Genomic DNA, 21,406 nt, shown 5'->3' on the forward strand with positions numbered 1-21,406 from the left:
AGTTTATGATAAAATCAAAATTTTCCAAAATTATTGCATTTGTGGAGAGTAAACTATCATTTTTTAAAATAAAAAAACTAATGAGTTGATTTTGTAATTCAAAACTACTAAAAATATTTCAACGGTATTTGATTTCAGAATTGCAAAGAAAATTAAAAAAAAAAAATTTTTCTTCAACTTCCACAAAAACATTTGAAATTATCTATAATTATATTCATTTCTTTGAATTAGTCACAAATTTAAAAGCAATAGAGTGGCAAACCAAGAATAAAGATAATAATAGTTCAAAGGAATCACAAAAGGAAAAGCTTGAATTGCTGAAATCTTAGCTAAATAAAGGAAATGAGAATACATTTCCAAGAAAATTGTTTTGTAAATAAAACACAGACAAATTAAAGTGGCTTCTATCATTAAGACCTAAATTTTCATTGCCAATTCCTAAACATAATATTCCGCTGTTTAAAATGATTGCATGTGGAGAAAAACTTATCGAAAGTAAGGAACACTGTGAAAATGAATCTGCCGGTTATGTTTCATAACATTATTATACAGAATTAAATATTTAAATACAACGTCTTTTTCAAGAAGACAAATATTGAATTTCAAAATAATACCAAACCTCATATTTTAGTTATTTTTTCATTTTTTTTTAAGACAAATTATTTTAACAGAGTCCTAAAGAAGGGTAAATCATACCCGAAACGTCGACTAATTAAATTAGAAAAATTAAGAAAAGATCAGATTTGTGAAGGGCTAAGCAATATTTATAGTCAGCTTGTTTAAAGAAACATTTTAATTTAAACTTTTTGTTCAAACTGTAGGTAGGCTAAATATGATAGTAAATTTCTTTTAAAAAAATTTAAAAAAAAATTTATATTTTGAAATTTCAAAAGTTTAAAACGTCTTTTTCAAGACATTGAATTTTGAAATATTTCAAATTAAAAAAAAAATGCATCCAAAAACAAAACTAAAAGTGTTACGAAAACTCTTACAATTTAGATACATAGTATTACTATATTTTTTGTATTTAATAGAACAGTTTTAGGATTTTTCATTTTTTTAGATCCCTGAAGATCAACCGTAAACACGTTCGAAATGTCGACGAAAAGCTTAAAATGAGTTTCAATACCGACCTTTAGCCCGCTTAGGATTAAAATTACTTAAGAAAAGGTTACGAAGTTAGAAATAGCTTTTTTGTTAGATCAATAATAAAGATTTTTGATTTTAATATTATCGTTAAAATATTGAGAATTTATGTTCCATTTTTGAAAAAAGAAAAAAAAAAAAAACAATACGAACTGTCTTGATTCGATGAAACATAAGTCCCCACTTCATAAGAAGTGTGGGACCCTAAACTAAAAATTTGAAGTAATGTCCCAGGATCTTATGTTCCTGCGCCATTTATTTGCGTCTTTAAAAAAAATATCATGAACATTTTGAAAATTGAATTGAAATAATTTGTGTTTCGCTTGAATTTTTCCAACCATTCGACCTATACCAGCCGGTGTTATTAACTTTCAACCATTCTATCAAAAAAGAAAAGTTATCAAAACGCATTTTCTTTAAAAAAAAGTAACCATGGTCATCATGTTTTTGTATTTTCACGTATTCGACCAATCGATGCAACGTGAGTAAAGTTATAATTTCTGTAAACTATTTCGTGGACTTTGTGCTGGTAAAAAATTAATAACACTAGTATCCTTCTTACCACCACTACCACAAATCTTATCTTCAAGACTTGTTTGATAAACAATTCTTTCCCCATTGACACCACGTTCACTATTCACAATGACATTTTCATCGAAGCTTATTTGTCTCTTGCATTTTTTGCGACAATTTAATAATTTTCCCTTTGCCTCATCCTGCTGTTGAAAGTCCTTGATGTTGTTACTGTTGTCATCTGGTATTGCTGCTGCTGCTGTCAATCCAACTTCAATGATTTCTTCTTCTTCATCTTCGTTATCCACCGAACTTAACTTCCGCCGGCTGTTTGCCAAAGAAAGCTTTCTACACTCATCGATAACAATTGAAGCGTCACACTTTGACAACATTCCCACTTCGTACTCCTTCTGTTGCAAGTCGTTTTTAAGGCCAACTCTATTCTTCAAATCGTCCGAAGGGCGACGATTGGAGCTTCGCGATAAGAAACTCGATGAGGTGGTATGAGTGTTGAGGGTGGTGGTGCGATGACGGAATTGGAATGTCTCAGCAAATGGCTTACAGCAGATGCATAGCTTCAAGAATCCTTTGCGAAACTTTGTTGACATTAAATTATAGAGAATTGGATTAATAGCTGAGTTAAGGTAGAGCATGATGCGAGAGAAATACAACAAATTGTAATAGCGTTCGACGCCAACAGCAAACACTGCTTGATCTGAACTGAGGATGATCCAGAGTGTGAGTACTCGAAATGGCAGCAAACAGAGGAAAAATGATAAAACTACTGCTCCAAGCATCAGAACAACTTGCTTTCGAGCTTTATAACTGAATTCAGGTTTTGTTGGTCGTATCTTCATCATTGGCCCGTCTTTGGAAATAAGGTTCTTTGCAATGATGCCATACAATATGATTAGGATTATCAAGGGAATGATGAAGAATAACGATATTGTCATCAGAAAGTATCCCATTGTCCATGAAGTGACAGCTTGTGTCAAGCAAACGGCAACAAACGATCCATCAATGTATTCCACGAACTTGTATTCAGCTACCCATAGAATTGGACTACAAATAAATATTCAGTATATAAATAGAAGGCAACGATAGTTGGCGCCCCAAGGAGGTGGCTTATATTTTAAACTTTGAAAACACCGATAATCCCAAAAAGTTAAAAATGAGACAAAAGCTAGGAGATAAAATAAATTGGTTCGGAGTGATGGTAAACGTTTTTGAATGGGTGTGGAATGAAATACTGAAATATAATTTTTTTTGACTAGAAGTGTCTATTCATAGCAGGAAGGTGCGGGATCTGATAACAGGCAAAACACAGCCTTACATCCGGCAGCTAAAATTATGGGGATTTGTTGATTTTAAGGTTTGGGAGACTATATTATTGATTTAAGCAATGAAGAATTACAAGTTTTATTGGCGGAGAAGCGGGTCCTACTCATTGGTGTACGGTTGGCGGGCTGAAAAAATTTCTTCAAAGCTGCTAATATTTGGGTTCTTGATTTAGCTTATATATTAAAAATCTTTAATCTTAATCTTTAAAATCAGATCTTCACTTCGTCATCCGAAAGCAAAATCGTTACAATAATTTCAAAGGATATTGTATTATTTATTTTCTATTCATTTTACACAATGGAATAGCATTGGGCACGTTCAGGAAATATTCGGGACTGGATATTAAGCCAACGTCATTTTCTGAACCGAAATTTGAGTAAATTGACTAATAAGACTAGTTTGGATATGATGTGATTGTCAAAATTCAAAATTTATTTAAGAATTTTACAGATCGCATGGGGCAGACACCAAATTTCACTTCATTTGAATAAATAAATAATATTAATTATAACCGATAAGGCACTTTTTACTTGTTTTTCACACAAATAGATTTAATTTTGTTAACTTAGTTCTGTAATTAAAAACAATCAGCTGTCATGTTGACATTTTAATAAAATTACCTAAATTGGAAGAATTTTTTTTGACAGTTAACCAATTAGAGACCGAGAAATTACCTAAATATCACGGTGTAACACTCAAAATATACGCGGGCGGAGACCTATCACATTTTGTAGAGCTAGTCGCACTGATTACAAAACGGTATTTAAAAAGTCCCTAACACCCCCAAAATCTATAGTTAGGGGCAAAAAAACGTTTTTTGGACCTTCACCCATTGACAAAAATCTAGCTTCGTCAAATTTTTACCCATTTTCGATTTTTTTACAGTTTCCAATAGGAGATAAATATACCTTTTCAACAATGTATAAAACATGTAACTCGGTTTTCAATTTTCTCAAAAACTAGAAGACATAGAAACATATAGTTTTCACTGTTCGATAAGGAATCAATTGAGGCAGTTTTCTGTGTGAGTAATTTTTTTTTATTAAAATTCACAGTCTGGACAAAAATAGTATAAAATCAGTTTTAAAAAATTTTTTTTCGCCTATTTTTAACTTTGAAATCGATTATTTCAAAAACTATTTGTTATAATATATTGATTTAAAAATAAAAATTTAATGTACAATTTTGACTTTTGGAAATAGTATCATTTATTACTGCCGTTGTTTTTTAATCATTTTTTTTTTATTTTGATAATTTTTTTTTAGAAAACTGCCCCTCCCACCTAAACGGGGGGGAGATAGGCTCCTCTACAAAAACTCGTTATCAAATCCTGGCGCCCAAGTTATCCTACTACGTGCCGAAACAGCATTTTTGTTCTATACCTAAAAGTTCGAATTTCTGTATCTGGGTTGAAATCGAAAAATTTTTTTTCTAAGCCAATTTTAAAGTGATTTTCATAAAAAATACCTCATTTGATTTGGAAATAAATATTATTTTAGAATATATTTTTAAAACAGCATGTTGTAAAAATATATACTTTAATTTGATGTCGAAGTTGGATAAATGACGAAAAAATAGAATTTTTGAACTTTGACAGCTTATAAATTCTAGGTGGTTTAACCGAGTTACATGTTTAATACATTGTTGAAAAGGTATATTTATCTCCTATTAGAAACTGTAAAAAATCGAAAATGGGTAAAAATTTGACGAAGCTAGATTTTTTTCAATGGGTGAAGGTCCAAAAAACGGTTTTTTGCCCCTAACTATAGATTTTGGGGGTGTTAGGGACTTTTTAAATACCGTTTTGTAATCAGTGCGACTAGCTCTACAAAACCTGATAGGTCTCCGCCCGCTTATATTTTAAAACCTCATTTTTGTAACACCGTGTATTTAGTCCCTAACGTTTCTGAACCTGCTTATTGAAAAAAATATTTTCTCAAGTCAATGCTCAAGTTGAGAAAAATCTTGGCTTGAGTAGCGACTATGAGTTTCGCCCTCAGAGTCGTCACTCAAGTAAAAATTTTACTCAACTGACTGTTTGGGGTTGCGTTTGGCCCACTTCAGCTACTCGTGACATTAAGAAAACCTAAGGGTTTCTTTAATTTAAGCTTATATATACCAACTGACAAAATTTTGAAGTAAATGGTTGAGCAAACAATCAGAAAATTCATTCCAGACTTGTGCTTGAGAAAAATTTGTACTTGAGTGACGACTCTGAATTCCGCCCTAGGTGTTCTGATTTCATATTTGTCAATGTTGTGAACGCAATGCATTAGCAGCAAGCGCTCAAATTCAAGCCGCAAACAGCTACGAAGGCAATATTAATGTAATTCCGCCAGAACATCACAGAATTTCAAACTTAAGATCTTAGGTGTTCCTTTAATAATGGGAAATAGCAGAATGCAGAAAAATAGAAGCGTGAGGAAGAAAGTAGTCAAACAGTTTTGAATTACAAAAATCTAATCTAATCCTCTTTTTAGCCTCACGAAGATAGCTTTGCGCCAGACAAAAGAAGAACAAAAGAAGAACGTCACACCTAGACTTCATTTAAATCAGCGCAAATTCGCAAATTAAGATATTTTGAAGTTGGTCGGAAAAGCATCCGCTTCATTAAAAGCTGATAGGATTAAGATTAGTTGATTGAACTATGAAACGAAATGTTGTAAAAACCCTTTCTCAAATCTCATTTCCTAGAAGAGGAATGGAATATTTCCTGATCAGTAAACCGACAATCTGTTCGCCATATAGCTATCGAAATAAGAAATTCTTAAAGTATCATGTTGCCCGAATATTTTGTGAGCCCGAAATTTTTTGTGATGCGGCAAAAGAATGAACTACAAGACTGGAGGTAAGTCACAAAAATATGAAAAATGTAAACACGCTTAGTTTGTATGAGCGAGAATCTAACAATATCCGGTGAAAATCCGGTGAAATACTGAGCAGTATTGAGCCCGATATCTGTATAATACTGATGACGAATTGTATATCAACTAAGTATCTGTCATAATTTACTGGAGATGGAGAAAGCTGCTTTTTGAAGAAGCTTCTTCTTCTTCAGTTTAATAGATCAAATTTTATCGCTCAAATTTTGGAGCAATCTTATCAGCCCAGTTTATTTACTTCCCCTCACAATCAACGATTTAACATTAATTTTTGTGTCCTCATTTCAAATTAAACAGCCGAAAAAAATTCTAAATTTCAGTTTTGATAAATGACATTTCAAAAACGTTTACCATCTCTCCGAAATTTATATTGTGGTGCGTATAATAAGAGGGACCTATAAGTACATACAAAACGATTACATATAAATGATTCTATATTCTACGATATAATGGGTTTGCCAAGAGGAAGTGATTTAATGGTATGATGGTAAAACTTTTACTTCTCGATTAGGATGAAATGAAATGCCCTTCGCTTTTTGTGGTTCATTTAAGTTCAACGGCCTATTCATGCGAGAAGGATATCGCATCCAGGACAGGATATCACAACAAAACATTTGTTTACCAGAGACACAAGAGGATTATTTCTTTTTTTTGCATGAAGAGTGTAAGATTATATATTTTTCTTTTTTTTAACAAGTTTTTGTTTGTAATTTTGTGTATATTCTTATTTTTACAGCGGCCAAACACTTCAAACCACTTGAAATCCAAAGGATCATTAGTTACCACAACACAGAATACAAAAAAATAAACAACACAATATGGAACCAACACCACATTTAGACGGCAACACACAATAAAAGGACAATAAGGACCACACTTTTCTACAACTGTATATAATAAATCAAACGAAAGACAATCATGTTTGCATTAGGGTTTTTTCTGTATTGAGATGAAAAATGTTGATTTTTTTTTGTGTGTTTGTGGAAATTGGTGCTAGGAAATGAGTTATATCTTTTTTTTGGCGGGAAGGTTTAATCAAATTAGTACAAAAGTACAAATACATAATAAAAGCACAAATATATAATAAATAAAAGCATTATTAAACTTAAGAGCAAAGGTTACATGCAAAACTTAACTACAAATAGATATAAGAAAGAGGACTTAAAAGCATTGAACAAAAGTAAAATAACAGTTTTGATTGAATTTCAATTTGATTGACGATATACCAGGAAAAAATAATTCCGAAAGGATTATTGAAAAGAATAGGAAAACTTAATACTATTAAGGGTTGAATCTTACGAAGTAAAAAGATAGAAGTTCAATTTGAAAACCTTTCAATCATGCTATATGTCCTTGGGGATATTGCTTTTGCGGAACTGCATCAGGTAAGGATTATGTAGAGGACATTTTAAAATATATACAGATGGTTGTATGGATTCCTCTTTCATGTTTATATCGAAAGGCTACAAGTAAACTTTTAAAAACAAAGCTTCTCAAATAGGTATAGGTAAGTTCTTTTAATACCTATTCCCTTTTCAGTTGAAGATGATAGCTTGGATTAAAAATGTCAATATTTTAACTTTTATTAATAAAAAAAAGAAATCAAGAGAACAATAGTTATACCAACAAAGATTGTAAAAGTCTTTCTTTATATATTTGCTTCACTTTAAAAACGAAGAACTTTTTCAGTAAAAGTTCGTTAGAATTATTGACCAAATAAATGCCAGTTCTTTAAAATACATATATTGTACGGCTTGCTAAAGAAACATGGGCTAAAGAAGTATCCATTGTGAAAATGCAACTCATTACCGGAAGAAATCTCTCCAACAAAATTTTTCCTTTCAAAAAGTTTCCATTTAAAAACTTTTAGCTTTTTTACATCCTGTGATTACATTTTGTATTCAAATTTTCAATTCAAAAAATGCACTTCTGGTTTGCTCAAACCAATGGAGAAATTTTGAAAAAAAAATAACCTGTATTGAATTTTTTCAGTAATTGTAGCTTTTAAGAATATAATTTTTGCGCGAAGCCTACATTTTTATCTCCAACACTTTTAAAATATTCAAAGTTTTGTTAAGGAAAGGAGCTCAAAGCTGCAATTACTGGCAAAAAAATTTCAAAAAAAAATCATTTCTATTTTTTCTCCATTGGTATAACGAACCGGAAGTGAACTTATTAAACTTCAAATAAAAATAAAAATGGGCCGATAGGAGCTACAAAATTTTTAATACTGTAAACCAAAATAAAAAGAAACTTACAATTTCTTCAAATGAAAAAAGGGGGGGCAAATTAAGTATTGCCCAGGGACCTCTGACTGTAATATCAACGGCTTCTCATTATAAGTTCTTAAAACTTAAAGTATTTCCTATGGTTTCAAAAGGTATGGGTGAGCTGCCTAGGACGTAGACTTCGGACGTAGGCTTATCTACTTTAACTTCTAGAGACAATAAAATTTAATCTACAGATTTATTAGTTGCAGCTAAACTTCAAACCTTGCGTAATCAATACCACCATACAAAAATAAATCAACTAGATACTAGACTACTCGTATGACAATAGTCTATGACAATAGTCTAGCATCATGTTAGAAGCGGTCTTAATTTGCTACTTGTCAATAATGTAGAAAATACTCCCTCGGTTAGGCGCACTATCGGTTCTTCAACATGCTATCTCAAGACTTACATTTTTGGTAAATTTTCATATTCCAAAAAAGTACGTATACACCATAGTGACCATGTGTGTGCATTTAAAGGAAATAAAAACCGATTAAATATAAAATTAAGTATATTCATTAAACCAAGAATAAACACAAAAAAAGAAGACCCACGTGGTTCACAAGAGGATGTAGATATAAAATACAAGGACTCCAGTAGTTTCTTCAAAAGCAGCTGCTGAGAATGCTGGCGGGTGCATTTTTTAACTGATAACTGTGTGATCTTAGTCGCTATTATAGTAAGAGAGTGCGGGTTACAATTTTATTATCAGTCATTTACCCGCATGGAGTTTGGTTGGTAAAATACCGTCATTACAGGATTGTTTTTCTAGTGTTTTCGAACCCATGAAATTTTCGGTAGAGTATGAAAGAAATAAAACCAAATCAATATGAACTTGAAAACAAGCAAAAACAAAACAGCAATAAAAGCCATTCATATTCGTAAACATTTAAGGATATTTCCATTCTAAAAAAAAAACAACGTCATAGATTCACAAAATTTAAAAAAGATTGTAAAGACATTAAAGTAAAATAAGGTCCATTCCTGAAAAAAGGGAAAAGTTCTGATTTCCAGACTTAAAAATTGTAAAAAAAAACTTTTCACTTTAAAATGTGCTGAACTTGTTTATTTTATTATTATCTATCTTTATTTTGTCTCACAACTTTTCAAAAACAAAAAAGAAAAAACTTTTTTATTTCCTAATCAAAAGGCAAACTTCTCTCAAAACCTTCAAAGAATCAAATATCCTCATAAACCCATGAATCAGCCATTATGATATAAACAATTCAATTCAGAAGAAAACAATATCCCCAATGGTCAGTCTCTTGATTTCTTTTTAAATTAAACTCGAAGGATTTTGCCAAAAAAAAAAAATAATTTTATTGCTTATAGGAGATTTCTAATCCCCGGGAGACACCATTAAATGGCCTATCAAAAATGTTTTCTGATAGTCAGACGTTATCTTTTCGAAGCACTACATAAATGTTTATTATCAAACACACACCCAGCGCCACCGATTGATTTATTATTCATGACAACATAAAAATTATACAAAATCCTTTTTGGGTGAGAACTAAAAATTTTTAGCACACAAAGTTGAAGGACAATTTAAAGAACACAAAACATTGAACTTGCAAATTAATTTAGAGCACAAACTCTAGAACACTTTTAATGAAACATGACACACATACCAAACGAAACGGACATGAAACAAAAACATTTCTAAAGCAAAGTGAAAACAAACAAAAATAATGCACTAAAGTTAACACACAACACAGACGAAATAAACAAATAAATTCTTACCTGGTAAAGAGAGCAGCCACCCCCCAGGCGAAAACACAAATGAGAAGGGCGCGTGTCTTTGTGCAGACATATCCGGCCTTGAGTGGCTCACAAATGGCATAATACCTTTCAAATGAAATCGCCAAAATTGTAAGGACACTCGCATGGGCGACAGTCAATTCAACAAATGGCACTGCTTTACCTGTAAATAGACACAAATCGACATATTATACACACGATGTCCTTGCATAGGAATTAAAGTCAGTTTTGTGTGGGTGAAGGTGTGTCTGTGAAATTTATATAAGTACATAACTCTTGAGAATGATTCGTGAAAGAGCAGTAAACCGACATAAATCAGAGATATATGGTATGAAGATGTCAAAACCTTACCTACCCACCCAAACTTACCTAACACAAACATACCAAACACACTTGTCAATAGCGGCATCGACTTTGGCATACATTTTATAAGTGCGGACCGTGTCGTCGTTCGTCGTCATCGTTGTACACTACTTGTAACAAGGATAAGAGGGACGATCCAAAAATAGACGATAACGATGTAGCGCTGACGATTATTTTAGGATAATAGTCCTGATGGTGATTGTAGGCTGTGATTGTAGAAAGGAATTTCAAGTATCTGGGTTAATATGGGCAGGAATCTTGGCTTGTAATTTTGTATGACGTTAACAATTGGAAAATGTTCAAAGTGAAATGTTAATAGCAGGGCTGGAATTAGATTTGTTAGAGCTTTTGTCAAAGGAATTTTTTTGTTTGTAACATGCGTGCAGCTGGAAGATTGAATAGTGAGGAAAAAACACAGAAAAAGTTTGGTGGAAAAAAGCTTCGCAATTCAATTTGAAAATTAACTAAACTAGGATAGCTGGGTCAAAAGAGTCATTTTCTAGAAAAAATAAATTAGCAAAGGCTAATTTGTACGAGAAACAATTTACCAACTCCACACTTTTGTGCGCCATCTAATGCTACAGATTATGGCATTAAAAATCTTGAAATCTTAAACCCGAAGCGGCAAAAAAAAATTTGCCATCAATTTTAAAGTGTAAAAATAAAAATTTTGCGGGAATTCCAACTTTAAGTCCAAATCATATTGGTTTAAGTATATACAATGTAACAACCCAACTTACAATTTTGCTTCTATAAAGCACACGGATAGGCACACGGGTGCCTACAACAAACAAATTAACAGTCTAAAAAACCATCAAAACTAGGTTCCAGAAAATGTTGAGAAGTGATCTAATCGTCAACAACGAAAAATGTATCATTTCTATTTCATAGTTGTCAGATTTTGAAATTTATACAGCTGTCAATTCACTATCAATACTTGACAGATACACAATATCCTGTTGTAACTGTCAATTTCATTTCATTTTTTCCTCTTGTCGTAAAATTCGTGGAAATTTCGAAAAACTACGTACAATTAATTGTCATGAAAAGTTTTGTATGACCCGAAAGCTTGGCAATTTGCCAAATATTTCAAAAATTTTACAAAGTTTTCAAATCATTTATGGGACAAAATTTGACAACTGTCAAGTTGTGACAAATTTTCACCTGTCCCACTTGTCAATGTTTATGAAATATGACCTTATATCCCAAATTAGACACACTACACTTAAAATACAACTAAAAATCCATGAAACGGAATAATTTTCCATTGAGAGCCATAATTTTTAAATCAATATGAGAAGATGCGTGTTAAGTTTTACTTATAAACACTTAAAAATAAAACTGACATACACTGGGAATCAATCTGGCATTTCTTGAGTTACCAGTCTAATCCTTTGCCATCAGGCTACCGTTCAACTGAAACCTAATACTGACAACAGTTTTAATAAATACCCCATTAGTTTCAACTTTAATTGAAAAAAAATTGTAAAATTCGTAGAGAAAATTATGACCATATTAAATTTTAACCCGTTATATTACAGGTGAACCAATTAAAAAAAAAATTTTAATAAATGGATCAAACGATAATTTAGCTGAACATTAACATTACGGGTATTAAAATACTTCTGTGCAAAAAAAATGGTTCAACGATAGGTCATGGGTACAAAATATAATTTTTTTGAATTTCAAGAGTAGGATCTTAGTCCTGCTACATGGTGGAGAGACATGAACTTTGACGAAAGCGGATGAGACAATTTTTGGATTGTTTCGAGAGAAAAATCCTTCGGTAAGGATACTAGACCGAGACCCCACAACAAATTTTGGGAGTGGAGTGATAACCAAAATGTGAGTATGCTGTTTTATAGCCTTATGGTTAAAAATCATGAGTTTTCCAATTAATGTGAGTCGGCTAAATTGACACAAATTCAAATTCTGAATATAAGGACTGATGCCGCTTAAACAGCTTATATATTGAGATCTATTGATCGCATGGTCCAAGATTGATGTTTTCAGGCTTAGGAAAATTGTCGGAGCATCAGTCCTTATATTCAAAATTTGTGTCAGGTAAGCCGACTCACATTATTGGAAAACTCGTGATTTTTAACCTCCCGTAAACCATATAAGGCTGCAATTTAAAGCTGCCAGACTTTTGAATTATCAGAATGCATAAGGCTATGAAAGTGCATACTTAAACTTTGGTTATCACTCCACTCCCAATTTTTGCTGTGGGCTCTAAGACTATAGTGGTTACAACAATTTACGAGTACACAATTTTGAATCAAACTCTTTAGAATAAAATAAGCTTTTTCATATTGTTCATATGACAAATACCATTAAATTTGGTTCTAATAATACAATTTCAACTTCTGCTTTGATTTTTTAGTAATCCTATATATAACAGTTTAAATAAATCTATCAAATCAGGGGACAGTGAAAGGATTTCGAGGTTATTTGCTAAAGTGCTTCGCTAGTGAAAAGTAATTATTTTTGAGTTTTCAATTTTTATATGCTGGCAATTAACAAGCACCGAGAAAAGGAAGAAGAAGAATTAATAAGAAGCGTTTTTTTTTTCTTGAAAAAATACGCCTGTTTTTCTGTAAAAATAACGGTTTTCTAAAGATACAATAACATAAGTAAACAATCTTTTTTGAATTAAATCCAGTTAAAATCAAGCATACTAGTAATTTCTAGATACCTATTAGAAAAACGGTATTCAAATCTGGATCAGTTATTTGGAATGATGTTCATAACAGATAAATTGTTTAGATTTTATTGGTCAGCGATAAAGATTTTGCTTTGTTTGTTTTTGTTCAGAAAATAATGTTATGTATACGCCACAGTAGCCCATAGTTTTAATGTAAGTATTTCTTTTGAAAAAGTGTTATTTCTAGTTTTAAGACGAATAATTTTCTTTAAGAGAGAAATTTAAAAAAAGAAAAATTAACAATACAACGATTTAAAACATTTTTCTTCAATTTTCATAGCGCTGAGCCTAAAGCAGTTCAACATTCTCATATATTTTGCATCCGGCACCGGATAAACCCAGCCTCAATGAGGTAGGTACAGATTGTGTGTTCAACCAGCCTAATAAGGAAACCCATTACACATACACATTGAGATATATGTTTTGTTTTCGAAGGAAAGCGAATTTATCTACTTTATCGACCGAAAAGAATTTATAGTTTGAAATGGTTTTCTTTCGGCAAAAGGAACCTTAAGTCACTTGTTATCGTTTCTTGCAAACTATACTTAGTTCGTTTTGGTTTGGTTATATCTTATAAGTTATAAAATTGAACGCAGATTTATTTCGTTGAGGCAAAAAGGTCCTCAACATTTTGTGCTCCTTATGAGGCGAAAGGATAAAGAGGTTGACATAACATTAAGTTGTTGTCGTTCGTTTTAAAAAAATCGTTTTTCGTTTTCGTATCGATGTTGATTGTCAGCGGTAGATTTCCTCAAATTTAAAACAAGTATTCTCACTTAAAAGGGTTTAGTTTAATAATGAGTCCTTCGAAAGGCTTATGTAGTGCTCCATTAAAACATATTACCCAATCAATGTTCTTGTTTGGTCATAGAACTTTGAATGGTTAAAAGAAGGATCATTTTATAGATTTTTAATCTCGATGAAAGATATGGTTTTTATACTACTTAAGACATTTCATGTCTCTCTTTATTTCGGGGTTTTTGAGAGAGAGAGACAATTGAAAGAGTAGAAAATGTCCATCATCAGATTACTTTGGACGTGCTTTTGTTTTGTTTCCTTTTTTATGAGAAAATCGATTTGTCGTATTTAGAGATGAAATTTATTTTGATGTAGGGAATTAGTTTTGCGGAAGAGATATTGCTTGACAGGCTTATCCATGTGAAGTCTTTTGAAGAAGGCTATCTTGAGGTTTATTTCGGCTGTCACATTTTTGATTTCGGTAGATTTATGAAAGCCGTGAACGATGGTCATTCACTGCGCTTGGTCATAATAAGCTGTTAAATTTTTTTGACATGACTTCAATAATAAGAAAGAGATGAGTGGTTTAGGAAAAAGTCATGCTTACTTAATTATAGTAGTAAACAAAAGCTATTTTCATTATAATTTTTGAACATAATAAAAGAACTTCCTTTGAAGAATGAATTTTATGTAGTTACTTTGAAATTTTTAAACAAAAAATTTTAAAAATCTATCCAACTTGAACCTTCAACATGAGTTAGTTTAACGCTATAAGCTTTTTGTTATTGTGGTTATTGTGGAATGAGAGATAGGTAACAAGATAAACTTTAAACGGAAATAAATTTGCATTTGATTAAAAATTTAGAAGAAATAATTTTGTTCTAAATTTTAGATTTTGTTATTTTCTTCAAAATCTTTTGAAATTTTTAAGTCCTCGTGTCAAATCTGGTAGTTCTGATTTTCTGAGTAGTTGTTTACAATAAAAAATAGAACTTGGCATGAATCCTTTAACTTCCTTATTTATACCTATTATAAATTAAACGATAATGCCAAAATCTAAAATTGTGCGTTATTTGCCATTTTTATCTCAAAAATTTATATTCTAAAAGCGTTTCCAACAATATTTTTGGGTAAAATATTCTGTTTTCGAGTTATTTGTGCAGTTTTGGTTCAAAATACTGGATTGAGCATTCCCTCGATGTCGAAAAATTACATTTGTCATAAAGTCACTATCAAAACAACTTATACCTACAAAAATTAGAACAAAATTACCTCTTGAGGGGCAAAATTCAACACTGACCAGAATACTTGTACTAAAAATCGTATTGAAAGAATGTTTGGACTTCGATAATTTTGACGAAATTTAAAAAGAAATATCTTGGAAAGTAAAGTCCCAAAGAGATTATTTATCTATTCCAACTATTTGAAATTTTAAGAGTCTCAAAGCTGTTTCAGAGCATTTTTGACAGAAAAAAGTTAAAGGCTTAATTTAACAAAAAGTGTAAAAATTCGGCTAATTTTCTGAGATTTTTTGCATTTTTGACAATGTCTTTTGTTTAAATATAACTCAAAGTAAAAAAAATAATAGGTAATCATAGATAATTTGGCAACTAAATTTTGCTCACTTTGCATTCAAAGTGAGCAAAATTTAGTTTGCTTAATGAAAGGTTTGCTTAATGAAAGGTTTGAGACATTTTTCTAATAACGAAAAAAATGCAAAAAAATTAAATTAACCAGACCTTAGCTCGACAGAAAATCTTTTGAGCAGAAAACATCAAAAAATTCAAAGTTCATTCAAAGTAACTTGAACCGACTTAAGGCTTAAGCTTTTAGGCGAAATGTACAAAGTATTAATTCTATTTTTTCTTGTTTAAACAAAATTATGTCTTTTTTGAAGTGTAAACTTCTTCAGTATCGTAGTGATTTGAAACAAGATGAAACGAAAAAGCGACGGGAAAACTCAATTGATTATAACTTTTTCGTTTTAATAGATAGATGAATGAAATTTATACTGTAGATAGGTAATTGAATAAACTATAAATTTACCAAACTTCAACTAATTTCATATTCAAAATCTTGAGATAACGGTAAAAATATGTTTTTTTTTTTTCAAACTCCTTATATCTTTTGGTCTAAAGAACATACAAATTGTATTATTATTGAAATTTCGACATGGTTGGTTAGCTTTCAAAAATTCTTACTTTTTTGTAGGCATGGTAGAAATATGATTGAAGCGACATATACAAGGTGAAATAATAAGCTTTCAGATGATATAAAATCTAGTATAGGTTGTCATATAAAAATATGGATTTAAAGGCGATGGAATAAAAAAAGGAAAATGATTTTTTAAGGTTTCACATCTACCAAGTGTGAATTGCACACATGTTTTTTTTTTACCTTTTTTTCTATGCTATTAGTTTAATATACAAGAAAAACAAAAACAAGAAAAAATAATACTAAAATTATGAAAAAAAATCTCCTCAAGAAGCTTTGAACTTCAAAAAAATCAAATGCGAAGATTTTGGAATACAATTTAGGCTGTTTTCAATTTTTTTCATTTAAAAAGAAAACAACGTTATTTTTGACTTTTTACATATTCAATTCATCTGTATTTTTTTTTTTTTGTTTGTTACCTCATAACTTTGGACGGAGCCAATCAATTTTGATAATTCGTTTTGTATTGAAAAGCTGGTGCCTGGAGCGTGGTCCCATTTCAATATCGTTAAGTTTTGGCTATAGAAACTATGAGAAAAACCATATAAAAACCATATTTGATCCATGGAAGTCGGGTTTGTTTTTTTTTTTTTGATAAAAATGATTATAACCAATTCCTACGATAGGCAATAAGGAATGATTAGTTCTTTACATTTTTCTGTACATATTTTTTGAAGATGTAAAGTTCAATCTATATCTACAAATCCTGCTTTTCTTTTCATTGACGGACCAAGATCTTAAAAAAAACACATTTTTCGACATTTTGACATTTTTGAAAACTTGGTATTTTCGGCATTTAAGTGTCTTCGATATCCCTTAGCATTTTTTTTCCTAAACATCTAAACCTGAGCAACCTGTTGCTGCTAACTAGTGAAACCGCATTCTTACGTGTTTCTAACAAAACCAATTGACTTAATATAAAATTTGTTGGTAGGTATTTGATCAGATAACAACATTTCTGAATAATGATTTCCAACTCGAAAATGTATAAAATGTAGTTGATTTATTTATAATTTTTCCAAATTGTTTAATTTTTTTTAATGTTAAAAAAGTTTCAAATGGCAACACTGTAAATGACTCAACACATATTTAATTTTGTTTAAAAAAGTACTTAAGTTAAATGTGACTTTAATGAATTACATTTAAGGGTAAAACTCAACTGGCGATTGACATTGTGTAACACATTTTAATCCTCCATCCATGTTCTGCTTGCCAATTCTATTAGTGACAGAGTCTTAGGAAAAATCAATTTTATCTAATCCACTCCATTGTGTACGAGTATTATACCATGCAATATATACTCCCAACTGCAATGTCACTCTGTATACGTACAATGTACAACATACACTTTACAGTACATGCCCTGCACGTACAAACAATATTTTAACATCTTCTCCAGTTCTCGCAGTTGCCAGTGTGCCTGGTGAGACTGTTGCCTGGTGCATCTCCCTTCAAAAACATTTTCAATTTACAAATATTTTACTGTCATCTAAAGAGATTCTGATCTCTGAAATGCAGAGCAAATTGGCACATATACACTTTTATATATGCACAAAAACTCAAGCACACAAAAATATACTCATCTTACTACTACTACACTCCTTTACTCGTACATCTAAATAAAATATCTTTATATGTATCTATGGCCATAATCTTGTTGCGATGATGCCTTAGCTCTGATTATGAAGTTGTTCACTGCATATTAAGTAGGAGCAGGACAATTTGTTTTTACGATATTCCTGGTTTCCTTTTTTTCCCCTAACTTTTTCTTCCTTTTCTTACAGTAGTTAACATTTTTACGGAAGAATGAAAAAAAAAATTGAAATTTCAAGCAGCAGAAATCCTATCATTAAGTTGATTGCGATAAAAAGTGAATCTTTGAACTTACAAACATTATTTTATAAGCTCCCAAGCTCCGCACAAAAACAGCCACCACCACCACACGTTACATGACTAAAGTTATCTAACAAATATCTTAACCACAAAATTACGAGCATTTTCATATACTTACACATTTCCTGGCCAAGAACCCATGTTTCGGGACGTGTGTTCACTTCGACTAATACTGTTGGCGTACAGACAAGCAGCACAAGCAGGTCGGCTATGCTGAGATTTGTTAGGAATATGTTTGTTGAATTCCGCATGTCCTTTGTTTTTAATATTACTATTGGCACCTAGAAGTGAGAGCGATAAGATTAAATAATTCTGAAAATGTTAATGTCTCATACAAAGGTGAATTTTGCCAGATTGTTATTCTCGAGAATCGAACAAAAATTTAATTACTTTAAAAATTGATATGACAGTTCAACCCATATTGATTTCATTGATTTTTTTTTAATTTCAACAAGTAAAAATGAGAACAAAATTTAAATAAAAATGCATAGTAAAATAAATTAATTTTGGTCAATTTATTTTTAAATTAGTAAAAATTATATATTTACTGAAATAGCAAACCTATACACCTCATTGAAGTTATTAAGATTCCCCATGGAGTAGACATTTTTGTAAGGAATGCTATAACATTTTGTCAGTCATCAAATGCTAAATATTTTTTTACAGGTCACTGTGATGTATGAGTAATTTTTTTTTTACTCGACCATCTGAACAGGTTATTATGATTTTGTTCCATTATGGTTTCATACTATTCCGGTTTGAAAATAAGATTAAAGACGACAAAAGTTGCCAACCTATATTAAAAATAATGCATAGAATTTTAGAGTTTTTTTAAAAAAAACCTATGTCATTTCAATAAACTTATGCTAAATTTTTAAATTTATAAAAATAATAACAAATACGAAAAGTGCAAATAATTTCAACATTTAAGAAACTTTTTTGTTTCGAAAGGCAACATATTTCTTTCGAATGAAACTAAGCTAACTTACATAGGTACTTATCACTTAATAGGCGTGTTTTTTCTAATACTCAGTAGCTACTCATTTTTGATTTTATTCGCAAAACAATAATAAAAATTTCACAAGTAAGTATTTGTTTATAAAAAAAAAATGAGTAGCTACTGAGTTGTAGAAAAAATACGCCTAATATAATAATCAAGATCCAGTTTACTACCAATTTTTCTTTAATTAGAAATATTTGCAACTCTATAATTTAAATTTTCTCTCGAAAACTTCTTTTAAGCCCTAAGTACACTGACTCAAAAAGTGAAAAAAAAATGCAATAGTGAACATTTACAAACGTATTTTGTATAGTTTTTTCGGCTGAAAAACTTTGAAAAACATTGTAGAAGCTACTTTTTAGGTATCAAAACAATTTGTATGATCTTATTTACAACTAACAACAAAATATTTAAGCTTTTGTACAAAAAGGGGCCAGTGTGCCATTACAAAGAAATGATTGTATTTTATCTGCCAGCTTACCAAGAAAACCTATGACAAATTCAAATTCCGTCGATTTATAAACATTAAAAAAAAAAAATGCTCTGCGAAGCGGCTGAGGGCTTCTCTAGTATCTTTAAACAAAATTTGTCAACTTTTGGCTTTTTTGTGTTTTTTTTTTTTTGAAGGTAATTGATTTTTAAGTTTTAATAAAAATAGTTTAGTTTTATATAGCCTAAAAAATAATTTTCGTTAGATATTTTTATAATTTTTTAATCTTACGAGGTTATAATCTTCTGAATATACAGATCAAATTTTGGTATTGATATTAATGCACAAAAAGGCATTAAACAAAACGTATTAAAAGTTCAGCTTTGTGAATTTTAGAGTTTTCTTTAAAATGCACATGACAATTTCAGAACTATGGCAATGCTGGTTGATAGTTAGTTCTTTATAAACCGGTCACGTATGTATGTTTCATAATCAACTAACAAAAAAACTCAGGCTTCAAACTCAGTAAAGTCTAAGTAACTTTTATAAAAACCAGTCTTGTCAGAGCTAAATAACTCTGAAAATATGTTTGTATTTAAAAAAAGAGGTTGTCTGCAAGGCCGGTTTACGGACGATGATTTTACGTGATAGCGTCTTCAGAAAATAGGTTGTGTGCTTTTGTTTAAAATGAGTCAATTGAAGCGTTAACTTATTTCAAACAATCATAATTTACAAGAAAAAGCTAAAAAAATTCCTTTTTTATTTTCTCATTTTATTAATTTTTTTATTTTAAAAGCTTACAAAAAAATTATGCAATTTAAAAGCCCAGTATTTCTTCTTAAGAATAAAACCATTTTTAATTTTTTACAATTCGCAAATAGTATAAAAATAATTTATTGAAAACAATCATTTTCATCAAAAAAAGCAAAAAAAACATGAATTTTTATCTTCTCACGTCATTAATTCCATTTTTTTCAATAACAACCTATACAAAATCTTTTATCATATATATCGATCAGGTCTATGAGACATCTACAAAAAGAGCTAGCATTTTTTGAACTCGATCAAATTTCATTAAAAAAAGCAAAAACACATTTATTTTTTTGTTCTCACGCTATGGAATCAATTTTTTGTTTGAAAACCTATACCATACCATGTGAAAGCTTATTATTTCAACTTTCATATGACGTATCAATCTCATTTCAAAGATGCCTACAAGAGAAGTTAGAATTTTTTAAAGTCAACCATGTCGAATTGGCAGACTGAGATTACGGTACTTCCCACACTGGTGGCTGTTCGGGGGGCAACAGATCTCCACTGGGGTTTTGAGGTTTTTTGCAAGTTTCTTGATTTAACATTGTGTAGCTTGTAGTTAGTCTACCGTTGTGTGTGATATACCAAATGAAAGGTAATTGTATCAGGATGCTCATAAAAGTTTAATAATACGTAAATGATTGAAACTAGCACACATTTAGTCGTGGTCATGGTCTATCATTATTCTATATACTTTATTCCTGTATTTATTAAAGAAAAAAAGATAAAAATAAAAAACGATGAAAATCGGTTAAAAACGGTAAAAAAACGTGTTTTTAAAAAACTTGTTTCTTCCGTTATTCAGTCAAAAGTCACTAAACGATTCCAATTTTTTGCACATGTATGCATAAGGCCAAAACCTATATGTCCTTTAAGTTTGAACTCTCCAAAAAAAAGCTAAAAATCAAAAACTACCCAAAAATACCATTAAAAAACAAGGTGTTTTTCAAAAATTCATATTTCGAAACGCAGAGTGTTGGAAAAAAATCCGTATTAGATGCCTAATTTTTTTTCCTCATCTTTCACCTGGCATCTTTAGAATTGTCAAAAAAATGTTCCCTACCCAAAATCATCATTTTGTCATAGCCCCAACACGTGTGCAACGTTCAAACAAAACGTTATAGCTTAGTTTAAAAATTTTTAGGAATTTTTTCTTAAATGTAGTTATTCTTAAATTAGTCTCATCTATCTATAGCAAAAAAATCAACTCTCTACAACTTCGCGTTTAGATTTTAGCTCAAATTTCATTTTCCGTTTTACCCCTGTTTACCCTATTAAATTACAAATTTTTAAAAATCATTCATTTGGATTAAGCTTTAGGTTATTATCTTTCAA

The 21,406-nt window shown here is 30.7% G+C and overlaps 1 protein-coding gene and 1 long non-coding RNA gene across 2 annotated transcripts in view; one reads left to right on the plus strand and one right to left on the minus strand.

Moving 5' to 3' along the window:
- The window catches only part of LOC129913308 (growth hormone secretagogue receptor type 1), a 79,023-nt gene that overhangs the window by 22,844 nt on the left and 34,773 nt on the right, over positions 1–21,406 (minus strand). The window contains exons 3-4 of the mRNA XM_055991914.1: positions 17,947–18,109; positions 9,899–10,079 (exon numbers count right to left, since the gene is read on the minus strand). Coding sequence (XP_055847889.1) covers positions 9,899–10,079; positions 17,947–18,109 — 344 coding nt within the window. The remainder of the gene's footprint in view (positions 1–9,898; positions 10,080–17,946; positions 18,110–21,406) is intronic.
- On the plus strand, positions 5,914–6,895 carry LOC129913317 (uncharacterized). Its single transcript, XR_008772031.1, has 3 exons — positions 5,914–6,361; positions 6,435–6,546; positions 6,619–6,895. It is a non-coding gene; the product is annotated as an uncharacterized LOC129913317 (long non-coding RNA).

The sequence above is a fragment of the Episyrphus balteatus genome, chromosome 3 (assembly GCF_945859705.1).
Source record: "Episyrphus balteatus chromosome 3, idEpiBalt1.1, whole genome shotgun sequence".
Taxonomy (NCBI): domain Eukaryota; kingdom Metazoa; phylum Arthropoda; class Insecta; order Diptera; family Syrphidae; genus Episyrphus; species Episyrphus balteatus.